Source organism: Apus apus, chromosome 10 (assembly GCF_020740795.1).
Source record: "Apus apus isolate bApuApu2 chromosome 10, bApuApu2.pri.cur, whole genome shotgun sequence".
Classification (NCBI taxonomy): Eukaryota; Metazoa; Chordata; class Aves; order Apodiformes; family Apodidae; genus Apus; species Apus apus.
The window spans coordinates 2,155,092-2,174,301 of record NC_067291.1 but is presented as its reverse complement, the minus strand read 5'-3'; the positions used below and the strand labels follow the sequence as shown (position 1 = coordinate 2,174,301).

The window sequence follows — 19,210 nt, the reverse complement described above, 5'->3', positions numbered from 1 at the left end:
CTGGAGCCTGGAACTGGGATGCTGCCACAGCCACTCCTGGTTTCACAAGAGCTGGGATGCCAGGGATGCAGCGGTGCCCTTGGGCAACATCCTCCAGCCTCCCCATCTCTCGGGAACCAGCCTCCCCATTTCTTGGGGACCAGCCCCCCCATCCCTCAGAGACCAGGCTCCCCATCCCTTGAAGACCAGCCTCCCCTTCTCTCCGGGACCAGCCTCCCTCTCTCTTGGGGACCAACCCCCCATCTCTCAGGGACCAGCCCCCCTATCCCTCAGGGACCAACCCCCATCCCTTGGGGACCAACCCCCCATCCCTCAGGGACCAGCCCCCCCTATCCCTTGGAGACCAGCCCCCCTATCCCTCAGGGGCCAGCCCCACTATTCCTCAGGGGCCAGGCTCCCCATCTCTTGAGGACCAGCCCCCCCATCTCTTGGGGACCAACCCCCCATCCCTCAGGGACCAGCCCCACTATCCCTCAGGGGCCAGCCCCCCCATCTCTTGGGGACCAACCCCCCGTCTCTCGGGGACCAGCCCCCTATCTCTTGAGGACCAGGCCCCCATCTCTTGGGGACCAACCCCCCATCTCTTGGGAACCAGCCTCCCCATCTCTTGGGCACCAACACCCCTTCACTTGGGGAACAGCCCCCCTATCCCTCAGGGACCAGCCCCCCCATCTCTTGAGGACCAACCTCCCCATCTCTTGAGGATCAGCCTCCCCATCTCTCAGGGACCGACCCCACATCCCTTGGGCACCAAGCCCCCATCCCTCAGGGACCAGGCTCCCCATCTCTTGGGGACCAACCCCCCATCTCTCGGGGACCAGCCCCCCTATCCCTCAGGGACCAGCCCCCCCATCTCTTGAGGACCAGCCTCCCCATCTCTTGGGCACCAACCCCCCATCTCTTGGGTTTCAGCTTCCTCATCTCTCAGGGACCAATCCCCCCATCTCTTGGGGACCAACCCCCCATCTCTCAGGGACCAGCCCCAGCCCTCTCCTGGCAGGTTTCCTATCTCACACCTTGCCCTGGGCTCAGCTTGGCCAGCACACCCTGCCCCTCCCGGCCTCGGAGCCAGCCCGGGGGCTCTCCCGTGGGTCACCCCCGGCCCAGCTCTCCCATGGGTGTCCTGCCCATCCTGCCTGACGCCGCCGGTGTCACTTCTCGCTTCCCATGGGACAGGCTGGCAAAGCAGAGCCACAACGAGCTCTGAATCAGCTCCCCGAAACTGGGCCACCCTCCCGGCTGCCCTCACCCCTCTCCATCTGACCTGTTCTTCCCGTCTGTGCTCTGGCAGCTCTGTTTGCTGCCCGGCAGCCTTTTCCCCCTTTTCCCTGAGGATCTCAGGATCTAACCCGGGTGGCCCTGCGTGCCCCTGGGCTCCTTTTGCCCCTGGTCCACACTGTGACATGACCTGGATCACCAGTTTGGGTCGGGGCTGGCCGTGGTGAGCAAGGCAAGGGGGAAATCCAGTCACTTACAAGAAATGAGATGGCCCAGGAGGTTCTGGGGGAAGTCAAACTCAGAATAAACTCAAAATAAACCCGTGTGCCTTCCTCCCACGTGGCTGTGATCTTCCTCACATGCAAAGGCTTTTTTTTTTCCCCAGCCCAGCCATGAATTTCCACCCTGAGATCCCCAAGGGGTGAGTGCAGCCCAAGGATGTGTCCCACCAGGATGAGATACCCCTCGATGGAGAACCCAAAACCCAGGAATAACCCCATCCATTTTTTAAATCCAGGACTTCATGCAATAAATGAGCCAGATGAGATCCAGTTTCACGGAGCAGGACGATAAAAACAAGCTGGAATTGCCCCAGTTTCAGAATAAAGCTGGTCCTGCCTGGCTCTGTCCTCCTGATGAGCTGCTCTGAGAGGGTCCAGCAGCTCCTGGAGCACCTTGGGGACATTGCCCAGCTCGTGCTGGGTCATCCCCTTCACTCCTGGGGGAAACACTCCAGTGAGAGTCACCTGATCGTGGCTGCAGTTGAAAGGTTTCTCTTTTTGAGCAGAATAGTGTGAAATTTAGTTCTTTCCCTTCCAGCCCTGAACTGAATCACAGGGGCTTTCTGGGCAAGAGTTTTGCTACTGAAATGTTCCCAACCACCTGCAGGTGGGCAGGAGCTGAAAGCTTGAAAGGAGTGGATTCATGCCACGTGGTGAGCAGGGAAGACCCCAGGGAAGAAATCACTGCAGGAAAAAAACCCAAGTAGAGCTGGTTGGAAAATACAGGAAAACCAGTCCTTCCCAAGGGCCAAGTGTGAGGAGCTGCAGCCAAGCAGCATGTGCCCACCTCTGGACACAGGTTGTATTTTTAAGGTAAGAAATCAAGGTAGTCAGCTCCAGGCCCTTTTTCCAGGCATGGATTTCCCACCTGCTTCCCTCCACTCTCCATCCCAGGGACACCATGAAGTGGCTTTTTTCCCTGCTCCCCAAACCAGATCTGCTTCCAGCATCACCCTGGCTGAAGTCTGGCTGGTTTCCATCAGCTCTGGGGGGCTCAGAGTTGCCTGCAGCCGTGTGGAAAGGATGAGGTGCTCCACCAAAACCCCTTCCCTCTGCTAAATCACCACGGGCTTGGCATTCCCAGGTGCCTGGAGGACACAGTGGAGGATGCTGAGTCTCCATGGAGGCCGAGGTTTGGCTGGGGCTGTGGTGCTGGCTCAGAGTTTCCTGCCCTGGGGGGGGTTCTCAGCAGCCTCTTGGGGCTGGGATTTACTGGGGGAAGGTGTAAAGGGGTTTGTCACCCTGCTTGTTTGGTGACACCTTTACTCGGGAGGTGACACACGGCAGGGAAGTCCCACAGGTGGCAAGTGAGAGCAGCCACCCACAGGTGCCACGTGGAAACCCTGCTGGAGGAGCTCTCATTGTCCCCAGCGTGGGTGACACAGAGAGGCCACCAGGGATGGGAGAGACTCTCGGTTTTGGATCATCCACCCGAGTCAGATGGGCTGTGTGGGCGAGCTGCTGCCTGGGGGGGGGTGTGAAACACCCCCTCCCAGCACCCCCCCGCCCCCCCTTTCTGCTCACCAATGGCAGGGCAACCAGCAAAGAGCCTTGTCTCAGCTGCCACCTCTGCAGCCTGAGGAAAGAGTGACACTGTGGGTTTCTGAGCACTGCCCCCACCTGTTTCCTGCCCCCCAGTTTCCACCAGAGCCCCCAAACCACACAGGTTCCTCCCCCAGCTGCAGTGGTTTCCTCTGTGAACAACGTGCTGGGGGACTGTTGGAGTGGGGACAAAGCCTTGTGTTCCCTTTGCCATTGGGGGGGGAAATACCACTGGGGGGGGGGGAGGGAGCCCCAAAAATCCAGAGACCACCCAGGGTGGAGGGGGCACAGAGGGAGGAGGGCAGAGCCCCTCTGGAGGATGTGCATGGGACCCCATGGAGATGCAGGGGTGGGGGGTGGAGCCCAGGAAATGGCTCCTCACCATTTGGAGGTGCTGGAAAGAGGGGGTGCAGAGGAGACACTGAGAGTGAGAAGTGGCCATCCCTTCTTAGGGGGGAGCTGGTGGCCAACAAGGCCACCCAGCCCCTGCTAGGGCAGAGGTGGGCAACATGGCCCTGTGTCCCTCCAGGTCCCTTGGGTCTACATGGCCCTGTGTCCCTCCAGGTTCCTTGGGTCTATGTCACCCTGTGTCCCTCCATGTCCCTTGGGTCTATGTGGCCCTGTGTCCCTCCAGGTCCCTTGGGTCTATGTCACCCTGTGTCCCTCCAGGTCCCTTGGGTCTATGTGACCCTGTGTCCTTGGGTCTATGTGACCCTGTGTCCCTCCAGGTCCCTTGGGTCTATGTGACCCTGTGTCCTTGGGTCTATGTGGCCCTGTGTCCCTCCAGGTCCCTTGGGTCTATGTGACCCTGTGTCCTTGGGTCTATGTGACCCTGTGTCCCTCCATGTTCCTTGAGTCTATGTGGCCCTGTGTCCCTCCATGTCCCTTGGGTCTATGTGACCCTGTGTCCCTCCCTGCCCACACCTCTGCTTTTACAAGCACCAAGGTGGCCAAACTACTCTGGAGTGACCCCATCCCCTCACCCAGAGGGGAGGCAGCAGGACCCACCTAGGGCAGTGACAGTGCGGGTGGGCAGGCCAGGGGGGTGGTGACACTATGCCCCCAGGATGTGGGGCTGCTGGGTGGGTGCTCACCCAAGGGTGGGCGTCTTCACGCAGGTGGTGATGCCTGGGACAGGAAGAAGGGGCAGACCCTGTGCTTGGGGAGAGGACAGATGCCAAGTATACTCAAGTACCTGGCAGTATGTTCATGTGGTAGCCAGAAGACACTAAATTTAGTGTTGCAGGGAGACTCAAATCAGCAGTTTTACCATCTTCCCAGGGTGAAAACGGAAAACTGGACATAACATCTCACTCTTTTCAGGGGAGGTCTAATAAAAAAGTGAGATAGATTCTCTAGTGACTTTTCAGGTCCTTCAGGTCAGATCCATATGTAAGAGGTTCTGGCAGCAAGCTGTGAGAAACCCACCTGCCTCCTGTGGATCTGGGGTTGAGTCTGGAGAAGAGGAGGCTCAGGGGGGACCCCATTGCTCTCTACAACTACCCAAGAGGAGACTGGACAGTGGCACAGGCTGCCCAGGGAGGTGGTGGAGTCACCATCCCTGGAAGTATTTGAAAGAAATGTAGATATAGTGCTTAGGGACATGATTTAAGCACTGAGAGGGTGACTTAGGTTATGGTAGGAGGCGTTAGGTTATGGTTGGACTTGATGATCTTCAAGGTCCCTTCCAAGCAGGGGGATTCTATGATTCTAAGAGTCTATGAGCCTGGCTCGGGAGGGGGCAGCGCGCCCTCCTGTGGCCGCTGCGGTCGCTGCAGCCCAGCGCAGCCTCCTTCCCTCTCCCGGAGATAAAATCCAAACCGAGGGAAAGTTGAGAAGCATCATCAGCCCAGCAGAGCACTCCTGGAAGCCCATCCTCCAGGCCTTCAAGGGTGTGTGTGTGTGGGGGGGGGGTGGTATTGTCACCCCAGGGACCCCCAAGGACCTGCCTGGAATCCTGCCCACCCCCTTCAGAGACACTCCAGGGCCACCCCAGGGCCACCCCAGGCACCCTCAAGGACATGCCAAAGGGATGAAAAGCCTAGAGACTCCCCCAGTGACTCCCTCCCCTTTCTTCCAACACCCCCTCATGGCTAACTGGTTGCAAACGGGTGTTACTGGGCCTGGGGGACAAGGGAAGGTGTCTGGCACCAAGTTTTGGGGTGGCACCCTTTGTCCCTGGCTCTGTGGCGGCCGTGGCATCCCCAAAAAGCCTTTCCCTCCTGTTGAGGTCAGGGGGGAGCTGGGGTTCCTGTGCTAAAGGGCAGCTGATGCTGTGGGGCAGGAGAGCCTGGGAAGGGGGGACCTGCCTTTCCCTCCTGTTGAGGTCAGGGGGGAGTTGGGGTTCCTGTGCTAAAGGGCAGCTGATGCTGTGGGGCAGGAGAGCCTGGGAAGGGGGGACCTGCCTTTCCCTCCTGTTGAGGTCAGGGGGGAGTTGGGGTTCCTGTGCTAAAGGGCAGCTGATGCTGTGGGGCAGGAGAGCCTGGGAAGGGGGGGCCCTGCCTCCCCCAGCCACCCCCAGCAGTGGCCAGGTGTTCTCCGAGGCTGTCCCCTCCTGCAGCCACCCCCAGACCCGAGCTCCAGGAAGCCTAGGACCCAACCCTCTTACCCCCTAGCTCGTTTTTATCATTCCTTTTGCAGACGAAACCTTTCTCCCTTGGGCAACTGGCTTCCTCCCTTGCCTCACCCGCTTCCACCGGGCTGACCGGCTTCAGCCTGCCCAGCGTCACCCCTTGTCACCCTTCCCAGCTCTGCCCATCGGCCCCCCTCCTCGAAGGCACCCTGCGAATCGCTGCCCCGCTCTCAGCCCGCCCCTCTGGCGGGGCACAAAGCCCCGCTGCCCATCCCCGTGGCCCTGGGGCGGCCGTGACGAGAACCACTCTCCTTGAGCGAGGCCGGCGGCTGGGGGGGGGGATAAGAGCGAGGCCACCCCCGGTCCCTTCCCCACCTCCCGCTCCCATGCTCGCCCGAGCTGCTCCCAAACCAGGCGCCCTGCGGGGATGTCCCCTTGTCCTGGGAGGGGGATGTCCCCTTGTCCCGGCAAGGGGATGTCCCCTTGTCCCGGGAGGGGGATGTCCTCTTGTCCCGGGAAGGGGATGCCCCCTTGTCCCGGGAAGGGGGGGCTGCAGCCGGGCTGGGGGGGCTGCAGCCCCTCTACATCCCCCTTCCCCAATCCCAGCGGCTCCTCGCCCTTTCGAGCAGGTGCCGGGGGAGCGGGGAGGCGGGTGGTTCAACCTCTACCGCTTCTGGCAGGAGGGAGGTTTGCACAACCTGCACCACATCATGGCCCGCAAGTTCCAGCGCTTCGGGCCCATCTACAGGTGAGGGAGCGAGCGGCCCCGGCATCCCCTCCAAACCACCCCCCTCCCCACCCCCCGAACCCGCAACCCTCCCGCTCCGGGACTCTGCTTCGGTTCCCAGCGCTGCTGCGGGTGACGGCGCGGGGGTAATTAGCTCGGGGGTAATTAGCTCGGGGGTAATTAGCTCCGGGGTAAACAGCTCTGGGGTAAAATAGCTCAGGGGTAATTAGCTTCGGGGTAATTAGCTCCGGGGTAAAATAGCTCAGGGGTAATTAGCTTCGGGGTAATTAGCTCTGGGGTAAACAGCTCTGGGGTAAAATAGCTCCGGGGTAATTAGCTTCGGGGTAATTAGCTCTGGGGTAAAATAGCTCAGGGGTAATTAGCTTCGGGGTAATTAGCTCTGGGGTAAAATAGCTCAGGGGTAATTAGCTTCGGGGTAAAATAGCTCTGGGGTAATTAGCTCTGGGGTAAAATAGCTCCGGGGTAAAATAGCTCTCGGGTAATTAGCTCTGGGGTAATTAGCTCTGGGGCAAAATAGCTCTGGGGTAATTAGCTTCGAGGTAATTAGCTCTGAGGTAATATAGCTCTGGGGTAATTAGCTCCCGGGTAAATAGCTTCGGGGTAAAATAGCTCTGGGGTAATTAGCTCTGGGGTAAAATAGCTCCGGGGTAAAATAGCTCTGGGGTAATTAGCTCTGGGGTAAAATAGCTCTGGGGTAAAATAGCTCAGGGGTAATTAGCTTCGGGGTAATTAGCTCTGGGGTAAAATAGCTCCGGGGTAATTAGCTTCCGGGTAAAATAGCTCTGAGGCAAAATAGCTCTGGGGTAATTAGCTCTGGGGTAAAGTAGCTCTGGGGTAATTAGCTCTGGGGTAAAATAGCTCTGGGGTAAACAGCTCTGGGGTAAAATAGCTCTGGGGTAATTAGCTTCGGGGTAATTAGCTCTGGGGTAAACAGCTCTGGGGTAAAATAGCTCAGGGGTAATTAGCTCTGGGGTAAAATAGCTCAGGGGTAATTAGCTTCGGGGTAAAATAGCTCTGAAGTAAAGTAGCTCCGGGGTAAAATAGCTTCAGGGTAATTAGCTCCGGGGTAAAATAGCTCTGGGGTAATTAGCTCTGGGGTAAAATAGCTCTGGGCTAAAATAGCTCCGGGGTAAAATAGCTCTGGAGTAAATAGCTCTGGGGTAAAGTAGCTCCGGGGTAAAATAGCTCTGGGGTAATTAGCTCCGGGGTAATTAGCTCCGGGGTAAAATAGCTCTGGGGTAATTAGCTCTGGGGTAAAACAGCTCCGGGGTAATTAGCTTCCAGGTAAAATAGCTCTGAGGCAAAATAGCTCTGGGGTAATTAGCTCTGAGGTAATATAGCTCTGGGGTAATTAGCTCCGGGGTAAATAGCTTCAGGGTAAAATAGCTCTGGGGTAAAATAGCTCTGGGGTGAAATAGCTCCGGGGTAATTAGCTCCGGGGTACATAGCTCTGGGGTGAACAGTTCCGGGGTAAATATCTGCCAGAGCAGCTCGTCTGCCTGAGCCTCGTCCAGGCTTGACGCCACGGTGAGGGGTGAGAGGGGAGACCCGCGTGGATGTGGGTGCTCTGCCCACCCTCACCCCCCCGCCCCGTCATCTCCCAAGATCCAGAGCTGCCATTGCCAGGCAAAGGGGGATGGGGGGACATCCCTGCCCCAGCACCCCCCCCCCCACACTGGGTCCTTGGGTCCTGGATCCTGCGGGGTGCTGAGCTGCTCCATCCCTGGGGATGTGACCTGCAGGATGGTGGCTTTGGGAGGATGCTGGGGGTTGATCTGGGGAGGTGAGGGGCTGCGGGGGTTTGAGGGGTGTCAGGATGTGGAGCTGACCCCCCCCCCCCACACACACACACACACCCCGGCAGGGAGAAGCTGGGTGTCTACGAGAGCGTGAACATCATCAGCCCCGGGGACGCTGCCACCCTGTTCCAGGCGGAGGGGACACTGCCCGAGCGCTTCAGCGTGCCGCCCTGGGTGGCTTATCGCGACTATCGCAACAAGCCCTACGGCGTGCTCCTCAAGTGAGTGGGGATGGAAGGACGGGGAGGGGCCGAAAACCGGGGCTCCCCAGGTCCCATCTCAATAGCACATGGGGCGGGGAGAAGCTGGAGCACCAGGAGCGTGACGGGAGCCATCAGCTGGCCCCGTGCTTTTTTGGGGGGTGGCATTGCCCATGGATGGGGGGGACCCGCCCTGACACCCTCCCCCCCCCCCCCCCCAAACCCCTCGCACCCCTTTTTGGTGTCCCGCAGGACGGGGCAGGCTTGGCGCTCCGACCGCCTGATGCTGAACAAGGAGGTGCTGTCCCCGCCGGCGGTGGAGGGGTTCGTGCCTCTCCTGAGCCAGGTGGGAGAGGATTTTGTCAGGAGGGCACGAGCCCAGGTGGGGAAGAGCGGGCGGGAGCGCTGGACGGCGGATTTCACCCACGAGCTCTTCCGCTTCGCCCTGGAGTGTGAGTGGCTGCCAGGCGTGGCCCCCCCCCCCGCCCCCCGAAACACCCCTCCGTGGGGTGCCCAGGATGGGCAAAGGGCTGCCTTTCGTGTATCACAGCACGGGTTGGGTTGGAAGGGACCTTCAAGATCATCTAGATCCAACCCCCCTGGATGGGCAGGGACACCTCCCACCAGCCCAGGCTGCTCCAAGCCCCATCCAACCTGCCCTTCAACACTGCCAGGGATGGGGCAGCCACAGCTTCCCTGGGCAACCTGGGCCAGGCTCTCCCCACCCTCACACTCCAGAATTCCCTCCTCATGTCTCACCTCAATCTCCCTCTTTCAGTTTTAATCCCTTCCCCCGCATCCCATCCCTCCCTGCTCTTGTCCCAAGTCCCTCCCCAGCTTTCCTGGAGCCCCTTCAGGCACTGGAAGGTGCTCTAAGGTCTCCCTGGAGCCTTCTCTTCTCCAGACTGAACAACCTTTCCCCCAGCTCCATCCTCAGAAGGGAAAAGCAAGCTTCTCCCCCAGAGCTGTAGGGTCTAGAGGGATGTCCTCCCTCCAGACAAGGAGAGACCAACTCAGACCTCTCACCACCTACTGCTCATCAACTAGTAGTAGCCAACCCTACTCATTGCCCAGAGAGAAAGCAAGAGGCCAAGCCAGGTTCCTGTAGTCATGAAAAGGCCATGGGAGGGTGGAGGGGATGGGGACAGAGTCCCTCCTGGCCGTGTCCCCTGATGGGTGCTGTGCTCCCAGCCGTGTGCCACGTGCTGTACGGGGAGAGGCTGGGGCTGCTGCAGGACTTCGTGGACCCCGAGGCTCAGCGCTTCATCGACGCCGTCACCCTGATGTTCCACACCACCTCGCCCATGCTCTACCTGCCACCCACCCTCCTCCGCCACCTCAACGCCAAGACCTGGCGGGACCACGTCTGGGCCTGGGATGCCATCTTCTCCCAGGGTGAGCATTTCTCCTTGCTTGGAACCTCCCTGTCGTCACCCAAAGGCCCCTTCGAAGACTTGGCTCCAGAGCACAGCCTCACCTCACCCCTGTGGAGATGTTCTTCTGGGTCCAACCACACAGCACAGGGCCACCAAGGCCAGGAATGTGGCATCTTCCCAGCTGGAGCTTGTGGAATGGAGCTGAGTGGGGAGCCATCCAGGAGTGACAAAGGGCAAATGATGGGCATCACGCTGAGGGGAGCGACTCTCTCAGAGAAGCTTGTATGCTCAGAGGGCTTTTGGCACCTGGGATAACTCTCCCCCTCTGTAACACCCTCCCCCTCCACCCACTGTGCCTACCCAGGTCCCACAGCAGGGACAAGTCCCATGGAAAAGTCACCAGCGTGGGGCAGCAGTGTCTTAAGGTGCCACACCAGGTGCCTTCCTCCTCCAGCACGGCCCTGGAGGAGGAAGGCCACCCCACATCTCCGTGTCTCCGCAGCTGACAAATGCATCCAGAACGTCTACCGGGACCTACGGCTGCAACGCAAGAGCACCAAGGAGTACATGGGCATCCTCTGCAGCCTCATCATGCAGGACAAGCTGCCCCTGGATGACATCAAGGCCAGCGTCACCGAGATGATGGCAGGCGGGGTGGACACGGTGAGCAGGCAGGGTTGCTGGGCAGGGAGAAGGTCTCGGCCTGTGCTGAGCCTTGTTCTTCTCCTCTCCAGACCTCCATGACGCTGCAGTGGGCCATGTTTGAGCTGGCTCGGTCCCCAGGGGTCCAGGAGCAGCTGAGGGCTGAGGTCCTGGCTGCCAAGAGGGAGGCGGGGGGGGACAGGGTGAAGATGCTGAAAACCATCCGGCTGCTCAAAGCTGCCATCAAGGAGACCCTCAGGTGAGGAGAAGTCCCCACTGAAAACCACTCCCCAGCCCTTATCCCTTTTCCCCAAATCTGCTGGGTCATCACACATCGAGGTGGGACGTGGCCGGGCCAGGCTGTCCCCAAAATCGGGTGTGTGGGTTGTGCCCCTCCTTCCCCCCCATCCCCCCCCCCCAAAGGCTGCACCCCGTGGCAGTGACCCTGCAGAGGTACACCACGCAGGAGGTCATCCTCCAGGGCTACCGCATCCCCCCCAAGGTGAGGATGACCACCCCATGCCGCTTTGTGTGGGGCTCCGGAACCTGGAGCTACAGGGGGAGGTGACACTGGGCGGGGAGGTGACCCAGAGGTGGGGGGAGGTGACACGGGGGGGGTGGAGCAGCTACGGGGCATCCCCGGGGCTGGATCCCAGCCTTGCACCCCCAGCCCAGCCCCGGGGGGGGGGGGGGGGGGGGGGGGCTGCTCCCTTGCCCGCAGACGTTGGTGCAGGTGGGTCTCTACGCCATGGGTCGGGATGCCGAGGTCTTCCCGAAGCCGGAGCAGTTCAGCCCGCAGCGCTGGTTGGCAACCGGCCCCAAGCACTTCAAGGGGCTGGGCTTCGGTTTCGGCCCCCGCCAGTGCCTGGGACGCCGGATCGCCGAGCTGGAGATGCAGCTTTTCCTCATGCACGTGAGCATCTCCCCCCAAACCCCCTTGTCGGGCACCCTGGGGAACCCGGGGCTGGAAGGTACCGGGGAGGTGACACCCGGGGCTTTGGTACCTCCGCTATTTTCCGCTCGCTCTTTTTCTCTTCCTCCACCCCAGATCCTGGAGAACTTCAAGATCGAAACCATGCGGGCGGTGGAAGTGGGGACCAAGTTTGATCTCATCCTGATCCCAGACAAACCCATCTACCTGACCTTAAGGCCCCTCGAGACCCGGGCCTGAGGAGCCCCATCTAAAGTGACACCCAGTTTTGGGGACACCACCCCTTTGGCCAAGCCCACCCCCCCCCGACCCAGCACGTGCTTTCAGCTCCTTCCAGCCACCCTCCAGCCTGGACTGTGGTCTGGGGATGGTGGCTGGGACACCTCAAGGCCACAGCCTTGCTTTGCCACATCCCTGCCTCGCTCCAGCAGCTCAAGGCTGCGCTTACGCCACGGGGAGATAAACCAGAGCAACCCCAGCCCCGTGACCCCCAAAAGAATGTGGTGTTGGGGGGGGGGGGTGTTGCACCACTCCTTGGTGTCCCCATGTCACCCCGAAGGGCCAGTTGGGGATGGTGGCCGTGCTCCCCCCCTGACACCCTCCAAACGTTTCGCTTTGCCTCCGTGATTCTGCTCCGTGATTTCGTCCCACGAACAAGCACCCACTTCTTCTGGGCCAGTCCTGGGGGGGTGTCCGTCTGTCCTGTGGGTGCTGGGCTAGGGCAGGGGGGGCAGGGGATGGCCTCTTCTAGGGGGAATCGCCAGCAGGTTCTGGGGGGGGGGGGAACGGGAAACGGTCTCGGAGGGGGTGGTGGGCTTTAATCCATCCCTCCTCCCCACTGCTCCGGGCTGGGGATGAAGGAAGGGGGGGTGGGTTATCCTGGGATGCTAGGAGCTAGGAACCACCCTCCCAACCCCCTCCTGCCCACGGTCCTGTAGGGAAACTGAGGCAAACCCCTCCTGATGTGGGGGTGGGCCATCCCCTCCACCCTGGGTGCAAAGGAAGAGCTCGGAGCCCCCCCACCCCTTTGCACCCAAGCAACGACCACCCTCCTCCTACACCCCTCCTGCCCAGGGTCCTGAAGGGAAACTGAGGCAACCCACCCCCTGATATATGAGGGTGGACCATCCCCCCTACCCTGGAGCCCCTCTTTGCAGCCATGCAGCCCCCCCATGGCGGGGGTGGGGGGGGTGGGGGTGGGGGGTGGCCGGTGCTCACCGCGGAGGGGCGCTGGGGGAAGCCGTGTTCCTGCTCCCGCAGCCTCCTGCCCAGCTCCTGCTTCTCCCGGCCCCAGCTCCTCGCCGCCTGCTCCAGCTGGGACAGCCCCCCCCAACCAGGTTGGCTCTTCCCAAAGGATGTGTGCGTGGAAGGGGGGGGGTAGGGACGGGGGACGGGGGGGGTGCAGAGGTGCCCCCCCCCCAACCCCACCCCGCCATCCCGTGGGGTGCGGGAGGGCGATGCCCACCTGCCTCTCCAGCGCCCGCCCTCGGGTTTGTGCCTCCTCCAGCTTGGCCAGCAGCGACAGCTTCTCCGGGCCACCAAACCCACCCTGAAGGCCACCAGATGGGTGGGAGCGGGGGGCAGGAGACACCGGATGAACCCCCTTTCCCACCTCCTGCTCTCACATGAGGAGCAAGCCGCGGGAGGGGGGGGGGTCATCCTGCCTCCCCCTCTCCAGTCTCACCGTCAAGGCTGGGGGCCGGGGGGCTGTGGGGGGCGAGGGGCGGGGTGGCCCGGCCAGCTCCTCCCGCAGCTTGCGGTTCTCGGCCAGCAGGGCGGTGTAGACCTCCCCGGAGAGGGCTTCACCTGTGGGGTGGGGTGGTGGGGAGGCACTGGGACATGTCCTGCTCCTTGCTAGGAGCAAGCTCCCACCTCCTCCACACGCAGGGGTGGGTAACGGGGGGTTCAGGACCTCCTCTGATCCCCCCCCCCCACCACGGACCAGCCCGTGGGGGCAAACCAGAGGAAGGGGATGGCCACCAGCAGAACCTGCCAGCTGCATATGGGTCTCTCCCCGAAGGTCCTTGTCACCATTGGCACCCACCTGCCGGCTTCTCCGTGCTCCTGCCCACCCCGGCCAGCTTCTCCTGCAGCACCCTCTCCATCACCTCGATCACCTGCGGGAGAGCAGAGCTGTCCCCTTGTCACCACCTCAATGCACCCCTGTGGTGACCATCACACCTCCTGGCCCTGGGTAGCACCCATTGGAGGGGTGGGATGGGCCAGAGGGCCCCTTTTTCTCCAAAGAACCTTGTGCTCTTGTCCCCCAACTCACCTTCTCCTGCTGCCGCACCGTCTCCTCCAAGCCCTTCATCTTGGCCACCTTCTGCTGGCACCTCCTCAGGGCAGCTTGCTGCTGCCGGTGGGCTCGCTGGAGCAGCACCAGCTCCCTCTCCCGGTCGTTTTTCTGGGTGGCAGGAACGGGTAAAGCTCCCAGAGACCTCCATGCTGAGCCTCAAGCTTTGGGGCATTTCTTGTAGGGCCTGGAGAACCTCATGGTGGGGGTTCCTGGGGCTCTCAGGCACTTGCTTGGCTGCGGGGTGCTGTGGGGCGCTCCCTGCTGCCCCCCAGCCCCTGCACCCTGACCCCCCGGGACAGTCCCCACCCATTCCTTCCAACATCCATACCCGGATCAGCTCGTTCTGCAGCTGCTGGACACGGTCCTTCAGCTCCCTCGTCTCCACCGTGCTGGCTGCCAGCTTGCCCTTCAGGGTGGCTGCAAGAACCCATGCCGTGTCCACATCCCCCAGCCAAGGGGACCTGTTTCCACCCCTCTCCCCTTCCCCATCACCCACCCAGCCTGTCCAGCAGCTCCTCCCGAGTCATGACGTCCAGGTCCCCATCGGTGAGCAGAGCCTGGCCCAGCTCCTCCTGCCTGGCCACGCTGCGCCGCAGGTGCCCGTTCTCCACCTCCAGGCTGATGATCTGCTGGCGCAGGGACAGGATGTCCCCTGCCATCCTCTGCAGGGCCAGGCGGTACCTGCTCCCCTCCTGCCAACCCAGAGCAGAGCTGTTGGCACTCCACCCCAAGAGCTCTGCTGAGGATGTTTGTCTTGAGGGTCAGACCCACCATGAAGGAGCCAAGAAACATCTCATTTTCTCCATCCCTTCTCTGTCCATGCTTCTCTTCATAATCCATCCATCCATCCATCCATCCATCCATCCATCCACCCATCCATCCATCCATCCATCCATCCATCCACCCACCCATCCATCCATCCATCCATCCATCCATCCATCCATCCATCCATCTCTCCTGTCCCTCCAAGCCTTCTTCTCTCCATCTGCCCAACTCTCCCTCCACCCCACAAATCATCCACCCACTCATCCCCTTCCCTTCCCATCCCATCTCATCCCATCCATCCATCCATCCATCCATCCATCCATCCCATCCCATCTCTCCTGTCTCTCCAAGCCTTCTTCTCTCCATCTGCCCAGCTCTCCCTCCACCCCACAAATCATCCACCCACTCATCCCCTTCCCATCCCATCTCATCCCATCCATCCATCCATCCATCCATCCATTCATCCACCCATCTCTCCTGTCCCTCCAAGCCTTCTTCTCTCCATCTGCCCAACTTTCCCTCCACCCCACAAATCGTCCACCCACTCATCCCCTTCCCATCCCACCTCATCTCATCCCATCCATCCATCCATCCATCCATCCATCCATCCATCCATCCCATCCCATCTCTCCTGTCCCTCCAAGCCTTCTTCTCTCCATCTGCCCAACTCTCCCTCCACCCCACAATTCATCCACCCACTCATCCCCTTCCCATCCCATCTCATCCACCCATCCATCCATCCATCCATCCATCCATCCATCCATCCATTTCTCCCCTCCAAGTCTTCCTCTCTTCACCTGCCCACTTCCCTCTCCACCCTACAGACAACTCTGCCTCCCCCCTCCCACCCCCCATCTTCCCAGCTATTCCCACCCCCTTGTTGGGGGAAAAAAGAACTTTCCCAAGGACATGGGGTGGAGCAGTGTCAGAGCTGGGAGCTTGGAGCCTTTTGGGGTTTTACAGGTCTTTAAAAGAAGGGAGACAGCAAAGACTAACAGAGGGGGTGCCACGTGCCTCCAGCTCCCCCCTGCCCCCTGCTCCCAGCCTTGGGAATGGCCTTGGCAGGGGGTGGGGCAGGGCATGGGTTGGGGGGAGGGGGGTCAGCAGCATCATATGACCTTGGGAAAGGGGCCTGGCTCCTTCCTCCCCATCTGCCCGGGAGCTGGCTCATGTCCAACACAAAGCCAAACTCAAGGGCTCCCCATCCGAACCTTCAACTCACCAGCAGCAGCCTGGCCTCTGTCCCCAGGGCAGCCTCGGGGACACTGCTGTCCCTCCTCGTGTCCCTGGTGTCCCCCTCCCCTCCAGTTTGCCCAGCACTCACCAGCTCCTGGGAGTCCCTGCTGATCTCCTGGGACCTATGGAGCAGAGAGCGGGGATCACCCTTGGCCAGCTGCTCCTGGTGGAGATACTGGCAAAGCCTTGGCTGAGGAACCCTCTGGTGGAGCCAAAAGCCTATTTGGGGTGCTGGGGGGCAAGGCTGGGGGGGGTGCAGGAAGTGTGGGAGCCCTGAGGAGATGTGGGGGGGAAGATGGATGATGGGACAGGAGGAGAAGTTGCTGGGGGGGGATAGAGGAGGTAGGAAACCATCCCAAAGAGGATGACAAGAAGGTGGCTGCCAAACCATACCTGTGTCCCTCTGGTGGAGCTCCTGTTCCCTGCGGGAAGGGTTGTTTTCCAGGCAGGATGCTGGTCACTGCCTCAGCCTCCGGGAGGGACCCATCGTCTCGGTGGAGCTGGCAGGAGACACGGGAGCAGAAGGTGAGGGGCAGGCCCGAGAAGACCCCACCCCTGAGAGGAGCAGTGAGCTCCCCCAGCTCCCCTCAGCTCACGGTGGAGGAGAAGGGTCTGTAGAACGGTCTCATCCCAGCTCCCGGGGGGTCCGACCCCCTAAACCTGCCCTAACCAACCTCCCCACAGGCTCGGCCACCCCCAGGCCAAACGTCCCAGGGGACTTAGTGGCATGCCCGGCTGGGAGGCTGCCAGGTGAGGAGAAGATGGTTTGGTTCCCAGCTCCTCTCTGCTGGCTGAGGGGCTGGGGTGACGCGGGGGCTCCCGGCGGGGCGGCTGTTGCCACAACACAACCCTCCTCTTAGCAACTGCTCCCTGCAGCAGCCTGGAAACACCCGAATGGGGACAGGCAGGTGCAGGCAGGGACAGGCAGGGACAGGCAGGGACAGGCAGGGACAGGCTGCTCTACTGCCCAGGCCACCTGCATCCCTTCCTTGCCCTCTGACCGTGCCACATCCCGTCGCCATCGCAACCAAGCCGAGCTGCCCGTCCCCCCTTTGAGATGCCAACCCCTGTCCCCCAACACTCCCCCCATTCCCAGCCCTATTTCAGGCCCCCCCATCACCTTATCTCCCTCTCCCAGCAGCACAGACCCTAGGGAAGTGGCACCTCCACCCGGGAATGTTCCTCTGATGCTTCAAACGCTCAATTAACTTCTAAGGACTTGGAGCCTTAGAGCTGGGAGGTGGCTTTGGGGCTGCCCTGGGCTTTGGGCAGATCCCAAGCAAAAAAAGAATGGGATCAAACCCCGTTTTCATCCCCAGGGATGAATTTTCTGGAGTTCTAAAGCAAGGGATGCTCTGCTTCAATGTCCCTGCCCAGAAAATCCCCCTCCCCAAGGTTGTCCCGGAGCTGCCTGCGGGGACAGGGACAGGGTTACAGGAATTTGGCCACGTTTCCCCCAGCAATTCCTATCTCCAATCCACCCAGAGATGTCTGCACCTCTCCTTCCCGTGGGGATCTGGGATGAAAGGCTGGGAATCCACATCTGAAACTAATGGAAGCTTTGAAACTCCCGGCACCTGCTATTTACTCTTTAATATATATATATTTATTTCCCTCTCTCCCCATTTCCAAGCTTCTGAAGCTTCTCCTGCCTTTACAGCCTTTCATCCACCCCGGGCAGCTGCCCCCCCCTCCTTCCCACATTTGCTGAGTTCGACTTTGGGTTGTTTTGTTTGTTGTTTGTTTTATTATTATTATTATTTACTTAACAAATTGCCCCGAGCCACTTTGATGCTGGAATCGATTCATCTCCAGACACACCAAAGCCAGCAAAGGGGGGGGGGGGGCTGGCAATAAACCTCCACAGAAAGCAGGCAGGGAGCCAAAAGAGCCCAAAATGGGGTGCTGAGTGGGTACAGCAGGGCCTGACCCCATCCCTGGCTGGGGAGGGGACAGCAGAGCGGGCTGGGGATGGGCTGAGCACGAGCCAACTCGTGTCACTTGTGGGCTGAGGTTTCACAGAGGCATTTGGCAGCAAAGCAGCCTCTCCTGCAGCACAATCTCCCTCCAGCCTGATAACTAAACACGGCCCTGGATGAGCGTTAAGCCCAATTCCTTAATTGTTCTGAAGATGGGATAAGCTGGGATTTACATATCTGAGGAAGGAAATAAATAAATGGCTGCAGCAGCTTAGGAAGATCAGAGGGGAGAAAACAATAAATCCCATTTCCTCCTCTTTTCTGTAACAGGAGCTCACAGAACCAACATTTTGCCCAACGTCCCTGTCAACCTTCCCCATCCCCCTGGGACAAGGGTACAGGCTTGAGGGGGGGGGGCAATGCCAGGTCCCTGAGGACACACCAGTACCCAAACCCACCCTCAGGATGGTGGGAGGGTGGATCACTGGGGTAACTGGGCCTATAACTGGGCTTATTTCCACCCAAACCCACCCTCAGGATGGTGGGAGGGTGGATCAGAGGGGTAACTGGGCTTATAACTGGGCTTATTTCCACCCAAACCCACCCTCAGGATGGTGGGAGGGTGGATCAGAGGGGTAACTGGGCTTACAACTGGACTTATTTCCACCCAAACCCACCCTCAGGATGGTGGGAGGGTGGATCACTGGGGTAACTGGGCTTATAACTGGGCTTATTTCCACCCAAACCCACCCTCAGGATGGTGAGAGGGTGGATCAGAGGGGTAACTGGGCTTATAACTGGGCTTATTTCCACCCAAACCCACCCTCAGGATGGTGGGAGGGTGGATCACTGGGGTAACTGGGCTTATAACTGGGCTTATTTCCACCCAAACCCACCCTCAGGATGGTGGGAGAGTGGATCAGTGGGGTAACTGGGCTTATAACTGGGCTTATTTCCACCCAAACCCACCCTCAGGATGGTGGGAGGGTGGATCAGTGGGGTAACTGGGCTTATAACTGGGCTTATTTCCACCCAAACCCACCCTCAGGATGGTGGGAGGGTGGATCAGAGGGGTAACTGGGCTTATAACTGGGCTTATTTCCACCCAAACCCACCCTCAGGATGGTGGGAGGGTGGATCACTGGGGTAACTGGGCTTATAAGTGGGCTTATTTCCACCCAAACCCACCCTCAGGATGGTGGGAGAGTGGATCACTGGGGTAACTGGGCTTATAACTGGGCTTATTTGCACCCAAACTCACCCTCAGGATGATGGGAGGGTGGATCAATGGGGTAACTGGGCTTATAACTGGGCTTATTTCCCCTCCCTACTTTCAAACCCAAAGGGTTTCCCTGGGGACCCCCAACCCCTGGGTGATTTTTTAGCCCTTCCTCACACCTTGAGCAGCTGCTGAAAGGCAGCAAATCAGTTTTATCTGATTAAACCAAGGTTGAACTCCCTTCCCATGCACCAGGAGTGGGGAGGTTAGAAGGAGGGGAAGCTAAAGGGGGGGTGGAGTAGGGTGGGGGTATATTAGCCACAGCATTACAATTCAATTGAAGAGTTAATTGGATTGCCTTGAAAAGTGTTTAATCGGAGCTGGGGTTGATTTAATAGAGACACCACATCTCCTGTTCCCTTCCCAAGCAGGATGATGGGGTTTTTTTTTGGGGGGGTGGGTG

General features: G+C 60.0%; 2 protein-coding genes across 2 annotated transcripts in view; one reads left to right on the top strand and one right to left on the bottom strand.

Moving 5' to 3' along the window:
* The first annotated feature begins 5,999 nt into the window (after positions 1-5,999).
* Positions 6,000-11,577, top strand: LOC127388652 (cholesterol side-chain cleavage enzyme, mitochondrial). Its single transcript, XM_051628395.1, has 10 exons — positions 6,000-6,084; positions 6,202-6,361; positions 8,226-8,381; positions 8,613-8,812; positions 9,552-9,755; positions 10,239-10,399; positions 10,471-10,637; positions 10,802-10,880; positions 11,100-11,291; positions 11,427-11,577. The coding sequence occupies exons 1-10, from the start codon at positions 6,000-6,002 to the stop codon at positions 11,547-11,549; spliced, it is 1,527 nt and encodes a 508-aa protein (XP_051484355.1). The 3' UTR covers positions 11,550-11,577.
* Positions 11,578-12,025: 448 nt separating this feature from the next.
* CCDC33 (coiled-coil domain containing 33) overlaps positions 12,026-19,210 on the bottom strand; it is a 43,148-nt gene continuing 35,963 nt past the window's right edge. The window contains exons 13-21 of the mRNA XM_051628520.1: positions 16,003-16,109; positions 15,596-15,731; positions 14,105-14,300; positions 13,937-14,025; positions 13,585-13,716; positions 13,354-13,426; positions 12,994-13,115; positions 12,775-12,858; positions 12,026-12,079 (exon numbers count right to left, since the gene is read on the bottom strand). Coding sequence (XP_051484480.1) covers positions 12,026-12,079; positions 12,775-12,858; positions 12,994-13,115; positions 13,354-13,426; positions 13,585-13,716; positions 13,937-14,025; positions 14,105-14,300; positions 15,596-15,731; positions 16,003-16,109 — 993 coding nt within the window. The remainder of the gene's footprint in view (positions 12,080-12,774; positions 12,859-12,993; positions 13,116-13,353; positions 13,427-13,584; positions 13,717-13,936; positions 14,026-14,104; positions 14,301-15,595; positions 15,732-16,002; positions 16,110-19,210) is intronic.

Excerpts from the sequence above, each read along its gene's own strand:
- LOC127388652 (XM_051628395.1), top strand. The coding sequence starts at position 6,000 with ATGCTCGCCCGAGCTGCTCCCAAACCAGGCGCCCTGCGGGGATGTCCC. Across the intron at positions 6,362-8,225 it reads CGCTTCGGGCCCATCTACAG|GGAGAAGCTGGGTGTCTACG; the intron begins GTGAGGGAGCGA and ends ACACCCCGGCAG. Across the intron at positions 11,292-11,426 it reads TGCAGCTTTTCCTCATGCAC|ATCCTGGAGAACTTCAAGAT; the intron begins GTGAGCATCTCC and ends CCTCCACCCCAG.